Below are 17,635 nucleotides of genomic sequence, written 5' to 3'. Positions count from 1 at the left end.
CAAGCCGACAAAACCGAACCGGATTCGAACTGTTTGGTCTTTTTTTCTCCTATGAGAGTAAAAAAAAAAGGAAAAGTCTGTGGAGTCGATTCTGGAAAAAGAGATGAGGAATAAGGTGAACTCGCTTCTGAAACGAGGAATCAAAGTTGTCGGCGATGGCATGTTGCTTAACATAATCCAATCTGAATTACGCCACGAGATCTCCAACCCTCGTTTCCTGGTAAATTGCATCATCCAATGATCTCAACTAAGTTATCTACCAATGATGACACGTCTTGACTCTGTGAATCTCAGTTTAAATGTATCTGCCTCTAAACCCAGATGTGCAAATCTGGTTTTGGATTTGCTTAAGCCCTTAAAAAGTACACCTTTTTGATTAAAACAGGGCGTTGAGACCGGAAAGCTAGGAGCTTTCAAGTTGGATTGTGATTCTCCGGGAAACAGAGACATTGTCCTGAGGAGACAGTTTAATTCAGGAGAAGAGGTTGTTGTATCAGCTTTACTACAACAGGAGCCCATTGATGATGCTGATGATGATGATATAGCGTTTCCAAGGGGAGCTGTGGCCAAAGTGTGTATCAGTAAGCCTAGACTCAGCTCTATCCTGCAGTTTGATTGCCGTGTCTCTGAGACGGCACGTGGAAGTTCTGATTTCGACATCGAGAGAGCTTATTATATCCGCTCTTTATGTAGCTCTTCTTCGCCTTATGGAGGAAACTTTTTCAGGTAAAAAAAAAGTCATATCTTGATCTTCCATGGTAGTGGTAGATCAGAGCTCATATCAAATCTTTGTTACTGCTCTTTAGTGTTTTTAAGTTATTTATGAGTTCTTTTTTTTAATGGAAACATTAAGTGGCAGTTTGGTTCTTATGCTGTGTATGTTAGGAATATTGTTTCTTACTAGAGAGAAAGAATCATTAGGTTAACAAGCTTGTGTGTTTGGAGTATTCGTATTGGCAGAGAAGTAGACAGTTATAGTGAACTAGAAGAGTCTTGTTGCTGAATCTATTACACCAAATTGTAAAAAAAACTACCAGGGGTTCTTGTTCTGCATTTTTCTCTGTTTTAAATGACCAGTATGATACTTGTTTTTTTGGTTGTGTAGGGAATTAGATCCGAGACTGCAGGATGCACTGAAGCAGTACCTAACATCCAAGGGAATCAGTGAAGGACTAACTAATTTCATCTTGTGTCATCTGAACAAGAAGGAGCAGGAGCAGTACGTTAGCTGGCTACGCAAGCTTGAATCAACAGTGACTCACTCTCTGAAGCCGTGAGGTGCTCACTCCATTTGCTCATTTGTTTTTTGTTTTTTGTTTAATTCTTCTTGGTGTTTTCTTGCAGTGGTCATTAATGACCTTGAGATTAGCATAATCAGCTTTGCCATGGTTTTTGTTTTAGGGAGAGTTTATTGACAAAAATATATGTTTAACTGGTATATTTCCAATTAGTGGGACAAAAAGATCTTATGCTTTTGAGGTTTGCTCTTTGATTCATGTGTGAATTAATAATAATTCATAGCAATACAAATATAAACAAACACAGAATTTGATTAATATTATGATCTCTAAGCTTCTTAAGTTACTATTCTGTTTGGTTACTTTTCACATCTCCTGACCAAAGGTTTTGGTGAAATTTAAGTATGAACTGAAAATGTATTAGTTTCTTTTTTACCATAGTAGTAAAAGTTTAAAAGTGAGAAAAGGAATAAACAACTCTACCAAGAAAAGAAAAGTCTAATAAGAACAAAAATTCAAACAAGTGCTCTGATTCCTCCACAGTCCACAAGTTGTAGGGATTTTTATTTTATTTGAAAGGCGATTATTTATTAATAGAGAACTAAGGACGACATGTTTTTTTTCAGTCAATTGTTTTTACATTTTTCAATGTTATACTAACTGAAACTGCCGAATCTTGGACGAATATTGAGTGTTCAAACATCAAATAATTTTCAAACAATAGTTTACAAGAAAAAAAAAATTTCAAACAAGCAGTTCCTATTAAAGTAGTACTAGATTTTGACCCGCCCTTAAAAGGGCGGGTATATTTTTTGTTTTAAATATAATTTTTGATATTTTTTTCTTTCTGATTATATTTTTATTTTTCTATAATCATATATATATATAATTTTAATCAAAATATATTATATTTAATAATATTAATTTAAAAATTGATCTGGTATACACAAAGTTAAAGATGGGTTGCGGGTCAAACTCGTCCCGCTGACCCGCCAACCGCAAACAAATAATTTTGTTTTGGCTAAAAAATATGACCCGCACAACCCGCAAACAAATAACTTTGTACCCGCATCCGTTCCGCTTAATTTTGTAGTTATCGGCGGGTTATATACATATTTTAAAAATCACTATTTAATTTAATTACTATAAAAGTATATTTACAATACAAATTTTATACATGATTTAAATTTTAAATTATTATTTTCAAATTCTTGTATTTAAAAAAATATTTTTTTAATTTTTTTTTCTAATATTTTACGGGTCGACGGGTTACCACGATCCAAAATCCACCAATCCATACTCATCCCATATAAAAACTAATAACCAATATCGGTCCAACAACTTTTTCAAATAGTTGGACCAAAAATAATTAGTTAGTGAAAAGGTCTAACAACTTTTTTAAATAGATATAGTTTGTTTAGATACAAATTTGAAAGAAAATGAATCAATTTTCAAAATTTTGTTAGATTGTTTGTGTAGATATTTGAAGAATTAATTTTTTTAAGTTAATATTCGAAATTTAATTTATGTAGTTTTATAATATACTTTCAGAATCAGCGGCGGGTATACTATTTTAAACTAAATAAAATATTTTAACTTAATTTAGTTTTGTTTTTGTATAATTATTGAAATAGACTTACAATGCATGTTTCATATTGTTATGATGATTTACCCATGTTTGAACGTTAAACCTTTAATAATTCTACCACTCGTGGTTGGGCTGGGTTTCTTAACATTTAGACCCAAAAAGACTCATAGTTGGGATTAATAAGTGATGTGTTGATAAAAAAACGTTTTAATAAAATGAAGTGTATCATGTGGTACAATATTATTTTCGTGTACCAAATTCTGTGATCTAATAAATAAAATATATATGTGCTATAATCAAATCGTGTACAAAAAGATATGGGCATAATTAATAAATAAAAATATTGACTAATTAAATGATTGTTTGAGAAATATAAGGTAACTAATTGTTAGTTGAATTTAATGTAACACTAAAATATTATTAGTCAATATGAAACATGCATTGCAAGACCAAAAAAAGGAAGGAGTCCAAAACAACTTTCATAGGTAGATTTATTTAAACTCCTCCTCTTTTAATAAAATAGATTCTTCTATAGCAACAAGTAGAAACAGAAGAAAAACACAAGAGGAAGAGAAAATGAATTTTAGAGGAACATATCCTCTCCTCTCTTTTAATCAACCTTCCTTTTCTGTTTTTTTTTTTCAGCAAATCAAAGTTCAAAAAAATTCCTTCCTATTTTCTTCTTGGTGAAGCAATTTAGAGTAAAACTGAATGCTGCTACTGGAAAGGACAATTTGCACAGCAAGACAAAGTCTTGATAATGTTGCATGAATCAAATAAAACAAAACAAAAAAACTTATGTTAGTGCTTAGTAGACGTATAATAATCGATGTTTACTGAATGACATTAGTTTAATCACTCTCGGAAACATAAATATAGCTATCGTTATTAGCTTACTCACGTGACATAACATCATAGATAAGAGAAAAAAAGATAATAATATAGCAGCAGCATAGATCTTGAGGAGAGACGCCAAAGAAAAATATCAACGTATGTGGACGGAGAGTAAAAGATAAAATAATATTCGTCCGGGTCGGATCATTTGATAAAGATCCCTTTTTCTTTATTATTATCCGAATAAAACACGAATGAAGCTAAGCCACGTGGGGGCCTTAACCGAGTATATGATCCGATTCATTAAGGTCGGGTTTGGATCATCTATAAAACGCAAGTCTCTCACTGTAACAACCTCCATTGATAGACTAGAGAGAACCAAGTGTAAAAGACGAAGATACACTCCTCTCTCTCTATCTCTCTCTCGAGTCTCGTGCGAGTTGGAGAGTGAGAGATAAATGTCGAATTTGCTGCGGGATTTCGAGGTGGAGGCGAAGAATACGTCGCTGGAAGCGAGGCAGAGATGGAGGTCGTCGGTGTCCATCGTGAAGAACCGTGCTCGTCGTTTCCGTAACATCCCGGACCTCGATAAGCAAGCTGAGAACGAGACTAAGAGGCACCAGATCCAGGTGCTTTCCCTATCTCTCTTCCTTATCCCTTTTTCTTATAATTTATTTCGTTTGATGATTCTGTTGTCGTGATGGAATTATTGTGACTATGATTCTGCTCGTTAGATGTTTTTGATTTTTCTAAAGGATGAACTGATATTTGAGAAAATGTTCTTGAATAATTAGACTCATCGTGACACTTAAAAATAAAAACACCTTATAAGGAAATAATTAATCGAACTCCATAATCGCCATTGCTAGCTCTTTTCTTTGTTGTTTTGGCCATTGATGAACAGTTGGTAAGGACTACAGAGTCTACAGCACAGAAAGGCTTTTTACTTGTTTTTTTTTTCTTTTGAAGTCTAATCAAATCTTTTTTACTTTGATCTTTCAACACTTTTTACCTGCCGAACTTTTTTTTTCCTCTTTATTAGGTAAATAGAAAGCAATCAAGCATATAAATATAGAAAAGATAAAATGAGTTTTTACTCTTCTCTATTGATAGTCGTCATGAAATAATCTCTTTAGATTCTTTACTGTAGTCAATACGCATTATACATCGGTCGTTTAAGGTAGTAATATAAAAATTGCTAGCTTTTATACTTGGATGACCAAAAGTAATGGAGACTTTTGAACACAAGAACTCAGGAAGATATGAGTTGGGGATGATAATAATGATAAAAAAAATACCCTAGAGGAAAAACACAATTGCTGCCAACACACATGACATGATAATGACATTCTTTAATGTCTTGGACTATGTTTACAAAAATGGATAGTTTCTTTTCTTGTCGCTACCTTAAAGAAAGATGAGCCAGTTTTTGAGAGGCCACCAAAAGTCTGATGACCCCTTTCATGTGTTTTACTATTCTTGGTTTGGCCAATCTTTAGCGACTGTATCCAAACACCAAAGGACGAATTCTAGTATACTAGCACATGTGATTTTTGTTTTTAGTATAGTTATTGTTCAGAGGACGACAGTCTCCTTGACTTCTTGTGTTCAATTATTTAGCGTAAGGAAGTTACTAGGAAATTTCGCCATGTCGTGTTGTTTCATAAGGTTCTGACAAAGATATCAATTTTATCTTTCCACTCGTATAAACCAAATGAAGTGGCATTTTCTGTAGGTTCTTTTGGATATGATCTGATGGTCTTTTATTCCTTTTTCCTTTTGGTCAGTTCTGCATTTCGTGTTGAAATCTAAACTCGCTTCAGTCTTTAAATCTGTGATTGAGTAAAATATATGACAGCTTACGTTTTATAAATAGTCAGACCTTTGTAGCTACATTATTTGGTAGTTTTGTTTTGTTAGATCAGTGATATAATTGACGTCCAAAAATAATTAGCTGGTGTTGCAGAGAGCTTGAGTCTGTCATATATGTTGATGCAAAATGAAAATTAAAGTTAATAAATGGTTCTTTTCTGCTATTTATCCGGCGTATGTTGTTTGCACCAAGGAAACTGTTTGATCTTTCTTCAGTTGCATGTATGACCAAAGATTCCCATGTTGTGGTCGTTTATCTGTTGTTAACTCACTTTTTTTTCATGACCAGGAAAAGCTCCGAGTTGCTTTCTACGTACAAAAGGCAGCTCTTCAATTCATTAGTGGTAAGATACGCAAAAAGCATGATTTACCTAATTGAAGAAGCCTGAGTTTATTTCTGTTCACATTGTATGTTCTCTGTAGCTGCTGGTCGGCCGGAATACAAGCTCACCGATGAGGTTAAGGAAGCTGGATTTTCTGTGGAACCAGATGAGCTTGCATCTATGGTTCGGAATCACGACACTAGGGGCCTGGCAAGCAATGGTGGAGTTGTAGCACTTGCAAAGAAAGTATCTGTAACAAATCTCACTGAAGGCGTTAAATCGAGTGAACTCTCCATCAGGGAAAAGATCTTTGGAGAAAATCGCTACGCTGAGAAACCACCCAGATCGTTCTTGATGTTTGTTTGGGAAGCGCTCCAAGACATAACCCTTATCATCCTTATGGTCTGCGCTGTAGTATCAATAGGCGTGGGTATTGCCACAGAAGGATTTCCAAAGGGAATGTATGATGGAACGGGGATCTTGCTGAGTATACTCTTGGTCGTCATGGTTACTGCCATCAGTGACTACAAGCAGTCTCTGCAGTTCATAGACTTGGATCGAGAGAAGAAGAAGATTATTGTCCAGGTCACCAGAGATGGGACTAGACAAGAGATCTCCATCCATGACTTGGTTGTCGGAGATGTGGTTCATCTGTCTATTGGGGATCAAGTTCCAGCTGATGGGGTTTTTATATCCGGATACAACTTGGAGATAGACGAGTCAAGCTTATCAGGGGAGAGTGAACCATCACATGTCAATAAGGAGAATCCTTTTCTTCTGTCAGGAACCAAAGTCCAGAACGGTTCAGCAAAGATGCTGGTGACAACAGTTGGCATGAGGACTGAGTGGGGAAAGCTGATGGAAACGCTGATTGATGGTGGCGAAGACGAGACTCCTTTGCAGGTGAAGCTAAATGGAGTTGCAACAATCATTGGCAAAATTGGTTTAAGCTTCGCTGTGCTTACATTTGTGGTATTGTGCGTAAGGTTTGTCTTAACGAAAGCAACGGCTGGTAGCTTCAGCAACTGGTCCTCTGAAGATGCACTGACGCTACTTGACTATTTCGCAATTTCTGTAACCATCATCGTCGTTGCTGTACCCGAAGGTTTGCCATTGGCGGTGACTTTAAGTTTGGCATTTGCTATGAAGAAGCTGATGAGTGACAGGGCACTTGTGAGGCATCTGGCTGCTTGTGAGACTATGGGTTCTGCTACTTGCATCTGCACTGATAAGACAGGGACCTTAACTACTAACCACATGGTGGTCAACAAAGTATATCTCTGTGATAAGGTTCATGAGAGGCAAGAGGGGAGTAAAGAAAGCTTTCAGTTGGAGCTACCAGAAGAAGTTCAGAGTATTCTTTTGCAAGGCATCTTTCAGAACACTGGTTCTGAAGTTGTCAAGGATAAAGAAGGAAACACTCAGATCCTAGGATCTCCAACAGAGAGAGCAATACTCGAGTTCGGTTTGCTTTTAGGTGGTGACTTTGGCGAGCAGCGTAAAGAGCACAAGATACTCAAGATCGAGCCGTTCAATTCAGACAAGAAGAAGATGTCTGTTCTCATCGCTCTTCCTGGAGGTGGTGCAAGGGCTTTCTGCAAAGGTGCATCTGAAATAGTGTTGAAGATGTGCGAGAACGTTGTGGATTCGAATGGAGAATCCGTTCCGCTAACTGAAGAACGTATTGCGGATATCTCTGACGTCATAGAGGGTTTTGCCTCAGAGGCTCTGAGAACTCTCTGCTTGGTGTACAAAGATCTGGATGAAGCTCCAAGCGGGGATCTTCCTGATGGAGGCTATACGATGGTAGCAGTTGTTGGAATCAAGGATCCAGTACGCCCGGGTGTTAGAGAAGCCGTGCAGATTTGTCAAGCTGCTGGGATTACAGTTCGTATGGTCACTGGAGATAACATAAGCACAGCTAGAGCAATTGCAAAGGAGTGCGGCATATTCACTGAAGGAGGTTTAGCTATAGAAGGCTCACAGTTCAGGGACTTGCCTCCTCACGAGATGAGAGCCATTATACCGAAGATTCAGGTTCGTTTGATATTGTAGATAGAAATGAATTGATGTTACTCTAGAAGATCTAAAAACTTGTTTATGCCTTTCAGGTAATGGCTCGGTCTCTGCCACTGGACAAACACACTCTGGTCAGCAACTTGAGGAAAATTGGAGAGGTGGTGGCAGTGACTGGAGACGGGACAAACGATGCACCCGCATTGCATGAGGCAGACATTGGACTTGCTATGGGAATAGCTGGAACAGAGGTTGCTAAAGAGAATGCTGATGTGATCATAATGGACGATAACTTCAAAACTATAGTGAATGTGGCTAGATGGGGACGTGCTGTGTATATAAACATTCAGAAGTTCGTTCAGTTCCAGCTAACGGTTAACGTCGTTGCTCTCATCATCAACTTCGTCTCTGCTTGCATCACAGGTAACAATCTAATCTAACAAACAACATTCAAACACCTTCTTTCTCATATATAATAACTGTTTTTTTTCTTTTTCTCCAGGATCTGCTCCACTCACTGCTGTACAACTGCTTTGGGTCAACATGATCATGGACACACTCGGTGCCCTAGCTTTAGCAACAGAGCCTCCCAATGAAGGGTTAATGAAACGTCCACCAATCGCTAGAACCGCAAGCTTCATCACCAAAACCATGTGGAGGAACATTGCAGGTCAAAGCGTTTACCAGTTGATCGTCTTGGGGACTCTCAACTTCGTAGGCAAATCTCTTCTCGATCTCAATGGTCCGGACTCCACAGCTGTTCTGAACACGGTCATCTTCAACTCCTTCGTGTTCTGCCAGGTACGTACACACTCCAAAACAAACCCAAGGCATGACATGAGGAGTCTAATGGTGTATATAATCCAAAACAGGTGTTCAATGAGGTGAATAGCCGTGAGATAGAGAAGATAAATGTGTTCAAGGGAATGTTCAACAGCTGGGTGTTCACTGGCGTAATGATAGTGACCGTTGTGTTTCAAGTGATCATAGTGGAGTTTCTTGGTGCATTTGCTAGCACTGTTCCGCTGAGCTGGCAACATTGGTTACTATCGATCTTGATAGGATCATTGAGCATGATTGTAGCAGTTATCCTCAAATGCATACCTGTTGAGTCTTCTCAACAACATCATGATGGCTACGATTTGCTTCCTTCTGGTCCTTCTTCTTCCAATTCCGCTTGATACCATTTCAGTGTTGTTTTTTTTTTTTTTTTTTGCTTGTTATCAGGACAGTGATTCCAGATATGTAAGATACTGCAAACTCTTTCTTTTACCACGGATCCAGTTTTGTGTTATACCAATCCTCTAGTCGAACTTGAGGTTCTCTCTCTGTGTTCTTATCGTTGCTCCTTCTAAGGCCACAATTGAGTTTCATTGCGATCTTAGATAGCTTCAGCTCCAAGGTAAGTGACGTAAGGAGATACTTGCCTATTGGTAGACACGTTCAATAGAGATATTATATATAACATCAATTACTAGAATTCTACAGCAATTTAAGTGTATGTTACTTGATTAACAAAAAAATATAAAATATTTCAAGTTATGTATTTGACCATGTAAAATCGAGTGGATATTCTATGATTTTTTTTTTGCAGAACTATGTAAAATATCATTAGACATGTATAAGTGGAACGTTATCTATCATCAAGTTCAATTAGATAATATCTAAGAGAGATTGCTTGATAGTACTGATTAGTACGTAGATCCACCAACCACAAACATTGATAGCATCATCTTTAATTTTCGTGTATAGTTAGAAGTTAGAACATCTACTTAGATATGTCATTCATTTGTATGCGCATCATTGTTTCACTAGGATGATATTTCATTATTGGAGAACAGTGTAGTTTTTAGTTAAAAATAAAACATTGAATATTATTTTCTTATATGTAATGGCATTAACAAACTCTATAGTATATCTTTTCTGAGAAACATGTTAACACAAGTCAATCAGCTAGGTATGTCATTTAAGTAATTGATCCTTTTTCTTTCTCATTTGGCAGTTATGTCATATGTGTGTATCGTTGACGCAGAGTTAACGCGTAATCGTTGAATTGTATGTAGCTAGGATTAGGATGATGACATATTATCATTTGGTAAGCATGTTCAATATAGATGTGAACTAAAAATCGCATAACATAAATAGTAACATTCTATCTCAGTTCCTCAAATCAAAATGTAAATGTGTTCGGGGCTCTCAATGCATTCTACGTAGACATTGTAAAAGAAAACACTTCGAGTAAAGGTGGAAAGAAGAATATTAACTTTGCCTAATTACCTTTCCAAAAGTCCTAATTATTCCATAATAGCTTTCTGAAAAGTGCTTATATACTAAGGAAAAAGTTCTTACATAAATGCCTTTTATTGGCCTTCTTCATTGGCAGTGCACCGAAGACAAAGTTTCTATTTTCGGAAATAAAAATACTTTAGCATTAATTTAAAACATTAATGCAATCTTTGTCACGCGGATGAAAATCTTTGGAAAAAGAAACAAATGTACGACGTCAGATGTCAGCCCAATAATAAGAAAAAAATCTCCTCAGTCCCGCGGGACCCCCTCAATCTTCCACATTATTACGCTTTTGCCATGGCATCTCAGCCGTTGGATCATAAAAAGCCCATCGTCTTAAATACACAACGCGAGCCCACAACGAGCAACAGAGGAAACATTTATTCCCTTGGGTACAAAACGGAGACTATGGTCAAACAATCGGACGGCTGAGATTAAGAGTTAAAGTGGTCCCCACGAGAATCTAAAACGGCAAAAACGGGGAAACGCTTTTCCCTCCACGCGCCTCCGTCGTGTTATCCATTTGTCGCCACCCCGTTTCACCGTTTTAATCTCTCTCTCTCTTTCTTTCTCTCTCTAGTCTCTCTACCCTCTATATACTCTATATAGTAGAGTGTGTTCGTCACTTCCACTGCCAGCCTTTTCTCTTTACTCTCTCTCTCTCTCTCTAAATTCTCTCTCCAAGACCTTACTCGAACCCTAGAGAAAGAGAAAGACAGAAACTTTGGAGGATCCAACGGCGGAGTCCTTCGAGAATTCTCATCGGAGTGTTTTTCTACGGTATGGGTTTTGATCTTACTTCACTCTCTCGCTGTAAAGTTTCGTTCTTTGTTAAAAAATGTGGGGACTTTTCTACAGGATGAAGTTTGGGGCTTTAACAACACAATGGAGGATGATGATGTTGATGATCTCTGGGGTCCGCCACTTGGTACCTTTTGTTTCCTGCTCTCTTATGGGGTTTTACTGTTTGTTTGTTCGCTTGTGACTTTTTTATTTGTTTTTGGTTTTAGTGGTGAAAGACGATACCTTTGGTAAGCAGCTGCCTCTACGTGGTTGTGAGTTTTGGTTTGATTTCAGAACAGGTTCGAGCTTTTTTGAATTCTGTGTGTTATTTTTGTTTTTTTTTTTAAAGATTCTGTATCAATCGCTGAGAGAATTGGGTATTTTTGTTAGATGTGCTTGAAGAAAGTTTCCAGATCGGGAGATATTGTGAGCTAGTGTGGACCATACTTAACGAGAAGAAGATCGATGAACTTGGCTCTCCTCCTGATTCGGTAAGAGGGCTTTAATCTGATTTGATTTTGTCTTAAAATGTCTTTGTTTAATTTATAGTGCTTTGTTTATGTGTGTGTTTACAGGACAAGACGCTCAGTGCTACTCTTCCTGATGCTGACACTAGCTCTGCAAAATCTTCTCTTGACGAGGATGAGAACACGTCTAGCATCAGCGATGCTCAAACTATGCAGAACAAAGATTCCACTAACGAAACTGAAGAAGTTGACCCGGAAACAAACTTAAAGCCTCAGGAGGAGACAGCAGAAGCTAATGAGGAAATAACAGTTGAGGTCAGTTTAAAGCTCTTTTCTTTTCTGAATCTGTTCTTCATTGCATCCATGATGTTTGGAGTGAAATGCTGTGTTTTTTTTTTTCCAATGATGGACACAGGTTGTAGAAGATGTGGATACCTCTTTGAGCCCTGTGTTGGGGAACAACATAGAGGAAGCTGAGGAACACTCTTGTTCATCCTTGGTCACTCAGCAAGTCTTTGATCCTATAAAACAAGCTCCCGAGAACAAATCTCCCTCTGCTATAATAAGCCAAGAGAACAATGGAGAAGGTTCCACTTTGACGCCATTAGTTGAGACCAAAGAGAAGGCAAATGCTACAAACGAAGATGGAGAAATACTAAAGGATCAGCAGAAGCAGAAGCAAAGCGATAGCTTGCAAGACATCGAAACTGCGTCTGAACCTTTTACCACAGAGTCTCTCTTAGAAATGTGTGATGATGAACCGGAGAAAGGCAGAGAAGAAGAAGCCCCAAGCGAAAGATCAATGACCGAAGCTGTGAAGACCGTCGTTGTTAAGGAGGAGCCGATCATAAACATGCTTACCGAGGCAAGGATCAAGATAGAGAGCAAGGAGGCATCGTTGAATCCTCCTGTGTCTGTCCCGATCAAGAAGAGAAAGAGAGCTTCTGACTGCACGAGTTTGATCAGAAACACCAAGCAGAAAGTAGTAGGAGGTGAGGTTAACACAACACCAACCGAGTCAAAACCCAAGATCATCATCACCAAGGGTCCAAGTGTTCCTCCACCGCTTTCAGCTTCGACGCTTGATTTGATAGACAGAATTAGACAGAGAAGAGGTTGGAAGACCATCATGGGTGAACCACCAGTGATCTTACTAAGCGAGTTGCACGACAAGACAGGCAAGGAGCTAAGAAGCATAGCCAAGGAGCTGAAAATAACACATTACTATAAGATGAAGAAAGAAGATCTGCTTCAGAACTGCATCATGTGGCTAAAACTGCAGCTAACCGGTTGTTGCAAGGAGCAGAGAATGGAGTCACAACCCCTCTCTCTGGTATAGTTTAACATTAGAACCTTACAGAAGAATCCTTCTCTCTGTGCTCTTGGACCATTAGCTTGTATAAATCACACGGGAGCTTGCTTTGGCTTTTAGAGTGCGTTTCAGGATAGTCTAAAGTAGAATATTGTTATTGGGGATATATGAAGTTTGATATTTTCTTAGTAAAAAATTGGTTCAGTCTTTTAGTAAATTTATCTGTTATATCATCTTCTCTTCATAATCATATCCAACAAGTTTTAGACTATATGAAGCCATGACTTGGACTAATCAAAGGCTGATCTAGAAGGGAAGGCCTATAGAATGCATGAATCGCTTGTGTTGTTTGTTATGTACTTCCTGCTATAATGAAAAAATGTAATAACACTTTTATGGATCCTATATAATGTAAGATTTGTTGTTTCCCCAAAAGGATAAAAAAAAATGAATTACACTCTCTTAGCTGCCTAGCTGAGCCGTTACAAGGGAACACTTGCCTCTTTAACACTACACTAGGTCTGTATGTTTGCGTTTTTTTTTTTTGGCTTTAGAGAAGTTGGATGGGATGAGATACTTGTGATGATGATGATGATGCCCTTCGGAAGATTCTCTGACCAGGTGCTAGAATCCCCAGAGGGTCGTACTTGTGTTTCCTCTTTGCAAACGTTTCCCATCTTTCTCCAAAGTGTGATCTCCACTCTCTCTGAGTCTCGTAGTGAGGCAAATACTGCTTCACATCCATGTTTGCTTCTTCACAGAAGCTAAGAACTCTTTGGTTTTGTCTCAAAAGGTACTCTAAATCATTCCCCCCTGAGGATTTCGGCACTGCAGATGGGAGAAAGGCCACTAGATAAAAGATATCTTCGTTAGGAGTGATCAAAGACGTATGTTTGTTCCATCTGCAACACACACACACACAAAAAAGTGTTAGTAGCTTTTTTTTTTTCTTTTTCAGAATCACTGACTTACTTAGATTGATTGACCGGATAAATAAGGATAGGTCCGTTGTGGTTGCTCGTGACAATGCCGTTGAAAACTTTGTCAGCAAAGTTCAAAATGCGGCTTTTGGGAATCAGGAGATTCAGCCAGGGATGTGGAACCTCCCACAAACCCTTAGCTCTCAGTTTCATCTCTGCAGTGTGCACGCGGTCTAGGAACTCAATATACGTCACTTCAGATGAGAACAGAGTGGATGGAATGTAGCTCAACTCTGAAAGTAACTTCTCTGTTTCCTGCAGAGCATACCATTCCTGAGTATAATGATTACAAGTTAAGTCTGATGGCATATTGCTTTTGACATGGTCACCTGATTGTTCATGGAGTTAGCTTCTTCTGAGTTGAAGTATTTTACTACTTCTAGGCAATACAGAGTCTTCCCATGTGACTTGAACTGGCTTGCCTTTGTGGAATCGCTGGGAGTGAATGAAGAAGACCTCCAGTTGTTGAGGATGTCTGTCCTGTTGATGATCACAAACCCTTCCACGTAGTCGAAAGCGTTATCCTTTGAAATCAAATGTTCTTGGTCTCTTGAAAATGCAGAGAAGTCTGAATAGAGTACCCTGATCCATTTAACCTATTTGAAAATCATTTCACTGTGTCAGAAAGCTGGTGATTGGAATCATAATGTTGTATACTTTGATTTATTTACATGTTCCTTTGACCATGATCAATAGGCCAGCGGTTATTAACCTGACCTGCCGAACCGAACCAAAATGTTCGGTTTTCGGTTTAGTTTGGTTAGGAGGTTCGGGTTAGTTAGGCAATTTAAGAAAAAAAATTGGTTTTCCGTTCGGTCCAGTTTTCTGAACATAATGATATTTTTTTAACCGAATTGTATCAAAATTCTGAACTGAAGTTAACCGATTTTTGTTGAATTTTTAACCAATTTAAACCGAATTAACTTAAACTGAATTTTTACAGAATTCATCAAGTTCGATAGAAATTTTTGAAACCAAACTAACTGAAAACCAAATCGTACTGAACTTTTTGTTGGCCAAACCGAATAACTAAATTCCAAAATAATTGACCCGAAAAAACCGAATTAACCGAACCAAACGGCCTAATGCTCAAGATGGAACTTTACCATATGCGGTGCTGGTCCAAGAGAGATCCTTGCCCGGGTGATTATGCCAAACTGTCCAAGCCCACCAAGAACACTGTGGAAAAGTTCAGAATTTCTCTTCTGAGAACACGTCACTACTTCTCCTTTCCCTGATTCAATATAAGAAATATATTTTATTTTTTATCTATTGTTCTGTTTTGTAAAGTTTTTTTTATTGTTGCAAGTTACAAGTATGCGTTGCATGTTTGCATATTGTTTTATCTAATGTTTTACCTGTGACAATCTCTAGCTGATAAACGTTGTTGATTTGAGGTCCATGCTTGAACGCTTGACCACTGATTCCAGCGTTAGACAGAGTACCTCCAACGGTTAGATGAAGGTAATCCGTCCAAGACTTTGGTGAAAGACCTGTTTTTAGAGTCTCACGTAGAATGTTAATCCACAACTCACCACCTGAGACATCTACATAGGATTGTTTCCCCTTGTGAATCTTGATACCAGGACTTGGAAGTGACTCCATGTTAATGACAACACCTTGGTGAGCTAGAGCTTGTCCTTGAAGAGAGTGACCATGGCCTCTTGCTGCTACTGTGAGATTTGTTGTGGAGCCTATATGCCTCATCACTGTTGAAACGTCAGAGACTGACTTCGGATGGAGAATTGCCAGAGGTGGTAACTGGTATCTGTTGCCAAAGTCCTTTGACGCATTGTGGACGTCATGGAAGATGATGTAACCCTCCAAGTCGAGAGAATCTAATGAGGAATGAATATCTGAAGGGTTTGAAGGAGGTAAATCTATCGGGGTACTAACAGAAGGATTGGAACAAAGATTGGTTCTGCCTGGTATACAGCTAAGAACCAAGATCATAAAGATCCTGAGGAAAGTCTTGTTGTTTCTTTTACAGAACCGTAGGGATGAGGTTGGTCCCATTTTTTCTTTTCTTGAGATGAACTGAGGGATGAGAAGGTTTAGAGCACTCGCAGGAAGAAGAAAAAAAAACAGAGGAAGAGAAGAGAATTTAAAGGAAAGGTTTTGGGGCTGTACAGTCATAATACTTGTGTTCACTATATAGCTGTATTGCATATTTTATTGGATGAAAGTTTTTCATAAAGATCAAATAATTTACATCCTTTTAGTACTTACCTCACCCTGCCAAGATATTCTGCAATAAAAGGTAAAACCATTTGTTTTTACTGCATGTGTTTTTATTATTGGGTCTCATAGTACAGTAGGGGCCCTACGTGGGTCTTATGGTACTTGAGCTAAGTTTGAGGGAAGAAAATCTTGCCCACCGCTCTCTAAACTCAGTCTAGTGACCTCATTGGATCATTGCTTGATGGACCATTTTGCATCAGTTTAATTATCATTATTAGACACAAAGTGTCCCACATCGGGTATTGGAAAAGATCTTAAGCAATATATAAGATAGATGAGCCACTCCACTAATCACCAATTGGTTTTAAGTGTGGAGCCCATCTAGCTTAATATGGTATCAGAGCACAATCCACGCAGTCCAATCCGATCCACATCGATCTGGCCAAAAGTTGGTCCATCGATCTTTGTCCGAGCATTCCGAGATTGACGCTCAAAGAGCCATCATTTCGAGGGGGCGTATTAGACACAAAGTGTCCCACATCGGGTATTGGAAGGGATCTTAAGCAATATATAAGATAGATGAGTCACTCTACTAATCACCAATTGGTTTTAAGTGTGAAGCACATCTAGCTTAACAATCATGTCAGTTCTTGCAGTATTCTTGGAACTAAGTTAGCCGTTAGGACCAAAACATCAACATTGGCTACTACATGTTCCTTGCAGGATGGATGCAGAGCTGTCTGAGACATATAATATAAGTCCTTGTTCCATAGTATTTGGAGAAAAATAATCTTGTTGCATATACGTGTCTGTGATGGGTGCTATATTCATGTGTATCTTCTCCTGCCATAAGTCCCAGGATGACATATTGAAGTTGGGCATATAAAAGATTCTAGTCGTCTGTTCTTACTGGCGGTTCTGGAAGACCAAGTAAGTCATTGTCATAATTTTTTTTTCACGAGTAATTAGAGAACATAGTTGGAGGTGATATGTGCTCTTTTCTCACAATTATCATAAAAATAAAAGGACAGCTCAAAGAGAGATAAATTGAAATATCGATACCAGTGTGGTACTTGCAATAAAGATATGTGTATTTTTTTTTAACACAAGATATGTATATGTATAGTGTTGGCTTTTTGGTATGTGTTGCGTCGTCTAATCATATACGTCATGTTGTTTTTGTTGTGTGATTGAAAGGTGTAGGGGCCTTGGTTACATAGTCGAGAGAAAAAAGTCTTAAAAAGATTGTAATGTGGGCAGTCGAGTGACAGTTTGAACAAAGGAGGCACTGCCAATAAATATATAAGTTGATATTGTTGCTCATTTGAACAGGAGTGTTGTACACTGATAGATTTTTTTGCTTCATAGCCTCGTTAAGATGAATAACACCACCCTTTGTAGCTGTCTTATGTGACTTTGTGTGCATTGTAACCATCATTGCTCCTTTTTTGCGTCTCTTTTTTCATGGTGCAGTGTTACATTCTATTTGCTTTATTGTTTTTCTATTTTCATGATTACACTGTCCCAATTATTAGGGGCATTGGCTATATTCACCTTTGTTATTTGCAATCGTAGCTCACAATAGCTTGGTAGCTGTAGTAAACAAGTACACATAAGAACATGTTTATTGGGGGAGATTTTAGGGTGGGATTTTTATATTCCGCTAAAAACCCCACCCTAAAAACCTCCAATAAACATGTTCTAAGATACTCTTACTTCTCTATCTAGACATAAGCATAACAGAGAATTTTA

At 38.0% G+C, this 17,635-nt stretch overlaps 4 protein-coding genes across 4 annotated transcripts; 3 read left to right on the top strand and 1 right to left on the bottom strand.

Annotated features, from left to right (window-relative positions):
- The first annotated feature begins 50 nt into the window (after positions 1 to 50).
- Positions 51 to 1,474, top strand: LOC108836312 (uncharacterized protein At2g39795, mitochondrial). Its single transcript, XM_018609484.2, has 3 exons — positions 51 to 220; positions 386 to 726; positions 1,106 to 1,474. Exons 1-3 carry the CDS (start codon positions 104 to 106, stop codon positions 1,275 to 1,277), a joined length of 630 nt encoding a protein of 209 aa, XP_018464986.1. The 5' UTR covers positions 51 to 103; the 3' UTR covers positions 1,278 to 1,474.
- Positions 1,475 to 4,014: 2,540 nt separating this feature from the next.
- LOC108854688 (calcium-transporting ATPase 4, plasma membrane-type) lies at positions 4,015 to 9,198 on the top strand. Its single transcript, XM_018628310.2, has 6 exons — positions 4,015 to 4,289; positions 5,822 to 5,876; positions 5,956 to 7,892; positions 7,967 to 8,294; positions 8,374 to 8,672; positions 8,744 to 9,198. Exons 1-6 carry the CDS (start codon positions 4,119 to 4,121, stop codon positions 9,050 to 9,052), a joined length of 3,099 nt encoding a protein of 1,032 aa, XP_018483812.1. The 5' UTR covers positions 4,015 to 4,118; the 3' UTR covers positions 9,053 to 9,198.
- Positions 9,199 to 10,792: 1,594 nt separating this feature from the next.
- LOC108849538 (uncharacterized) lies at positions 10,793 to 13,051 on the top strand. Its single transcript, XM_018623095.2, has 6 exons — positions 10,793 to 10,940; positions 11,019 to 11,088; positions 11,171 to 11,242; positions 11,334 to 11,434; positions 11,519 to 11,725; positions 11,826 to 13,051. The coding sequence occupies exons 2-6, from the start codon at positions 11,046 to 11,048 to the stop codon at positions 12,747 to 12,749; spliced, it is 1,347 nt and encodes a 448-aa protein (XP_018478597.1). The 5' UTR covers positions 10,793 to 10,940; positions 11,019 to 11,045; the 3' UTR covers positions 12,750 to 13,051.
- Positions 13,052 to 13,123: 72 nt separating this feature from the next.
- LOC108849518 (cytokinin dehydrogenase 1-like) lies at positions 13,124 to 15,768 on the bottom strand. The gene is made up of 5 exons (XM_018623077.2): positions 15,061 to 15,768; positions 14,809 to 14,936; positions 14,032 to 14,298; positions 13,695 to 13,957; positions 13,124 to 13,624 (listed from the first exon to the last, which is right to left on the bottom strand). The coding sequence occupies exons 1-5, from the start codon at positions 15,716 to 15,718 to the stop codon at positions 13,273 to 13,275; spliced, it is 1,668 nt and encodes a 555-aa protein (XP_018478579.1). The 5' UTR covers positions 15,719 to 15,768; the 3' UTR covers positions 13,124 to 13,272.
- Between the last annotated feature and the right edge of the window lie 1,867 nt (positions 15,769 to 17,635).

This window comes from Raphanus sativus, chromosome 4 (assembly GCF_000801105.2).
Source record: "Raphanus sativus cultivar WK10039 chromosome 4, ASM80110v3, whole genome shotgun sequence".
NCBI lineage: Eukaryota > Viridiplantae > Streptophyta > Magnoliopsida > Brassicales > Brassicaceae > Raphanus > Raphanus sativus.
Note: the sequence above shows the minus strand (reverse complement) of the source record. Positions and strands in the feature narration are given on the sequence as shown.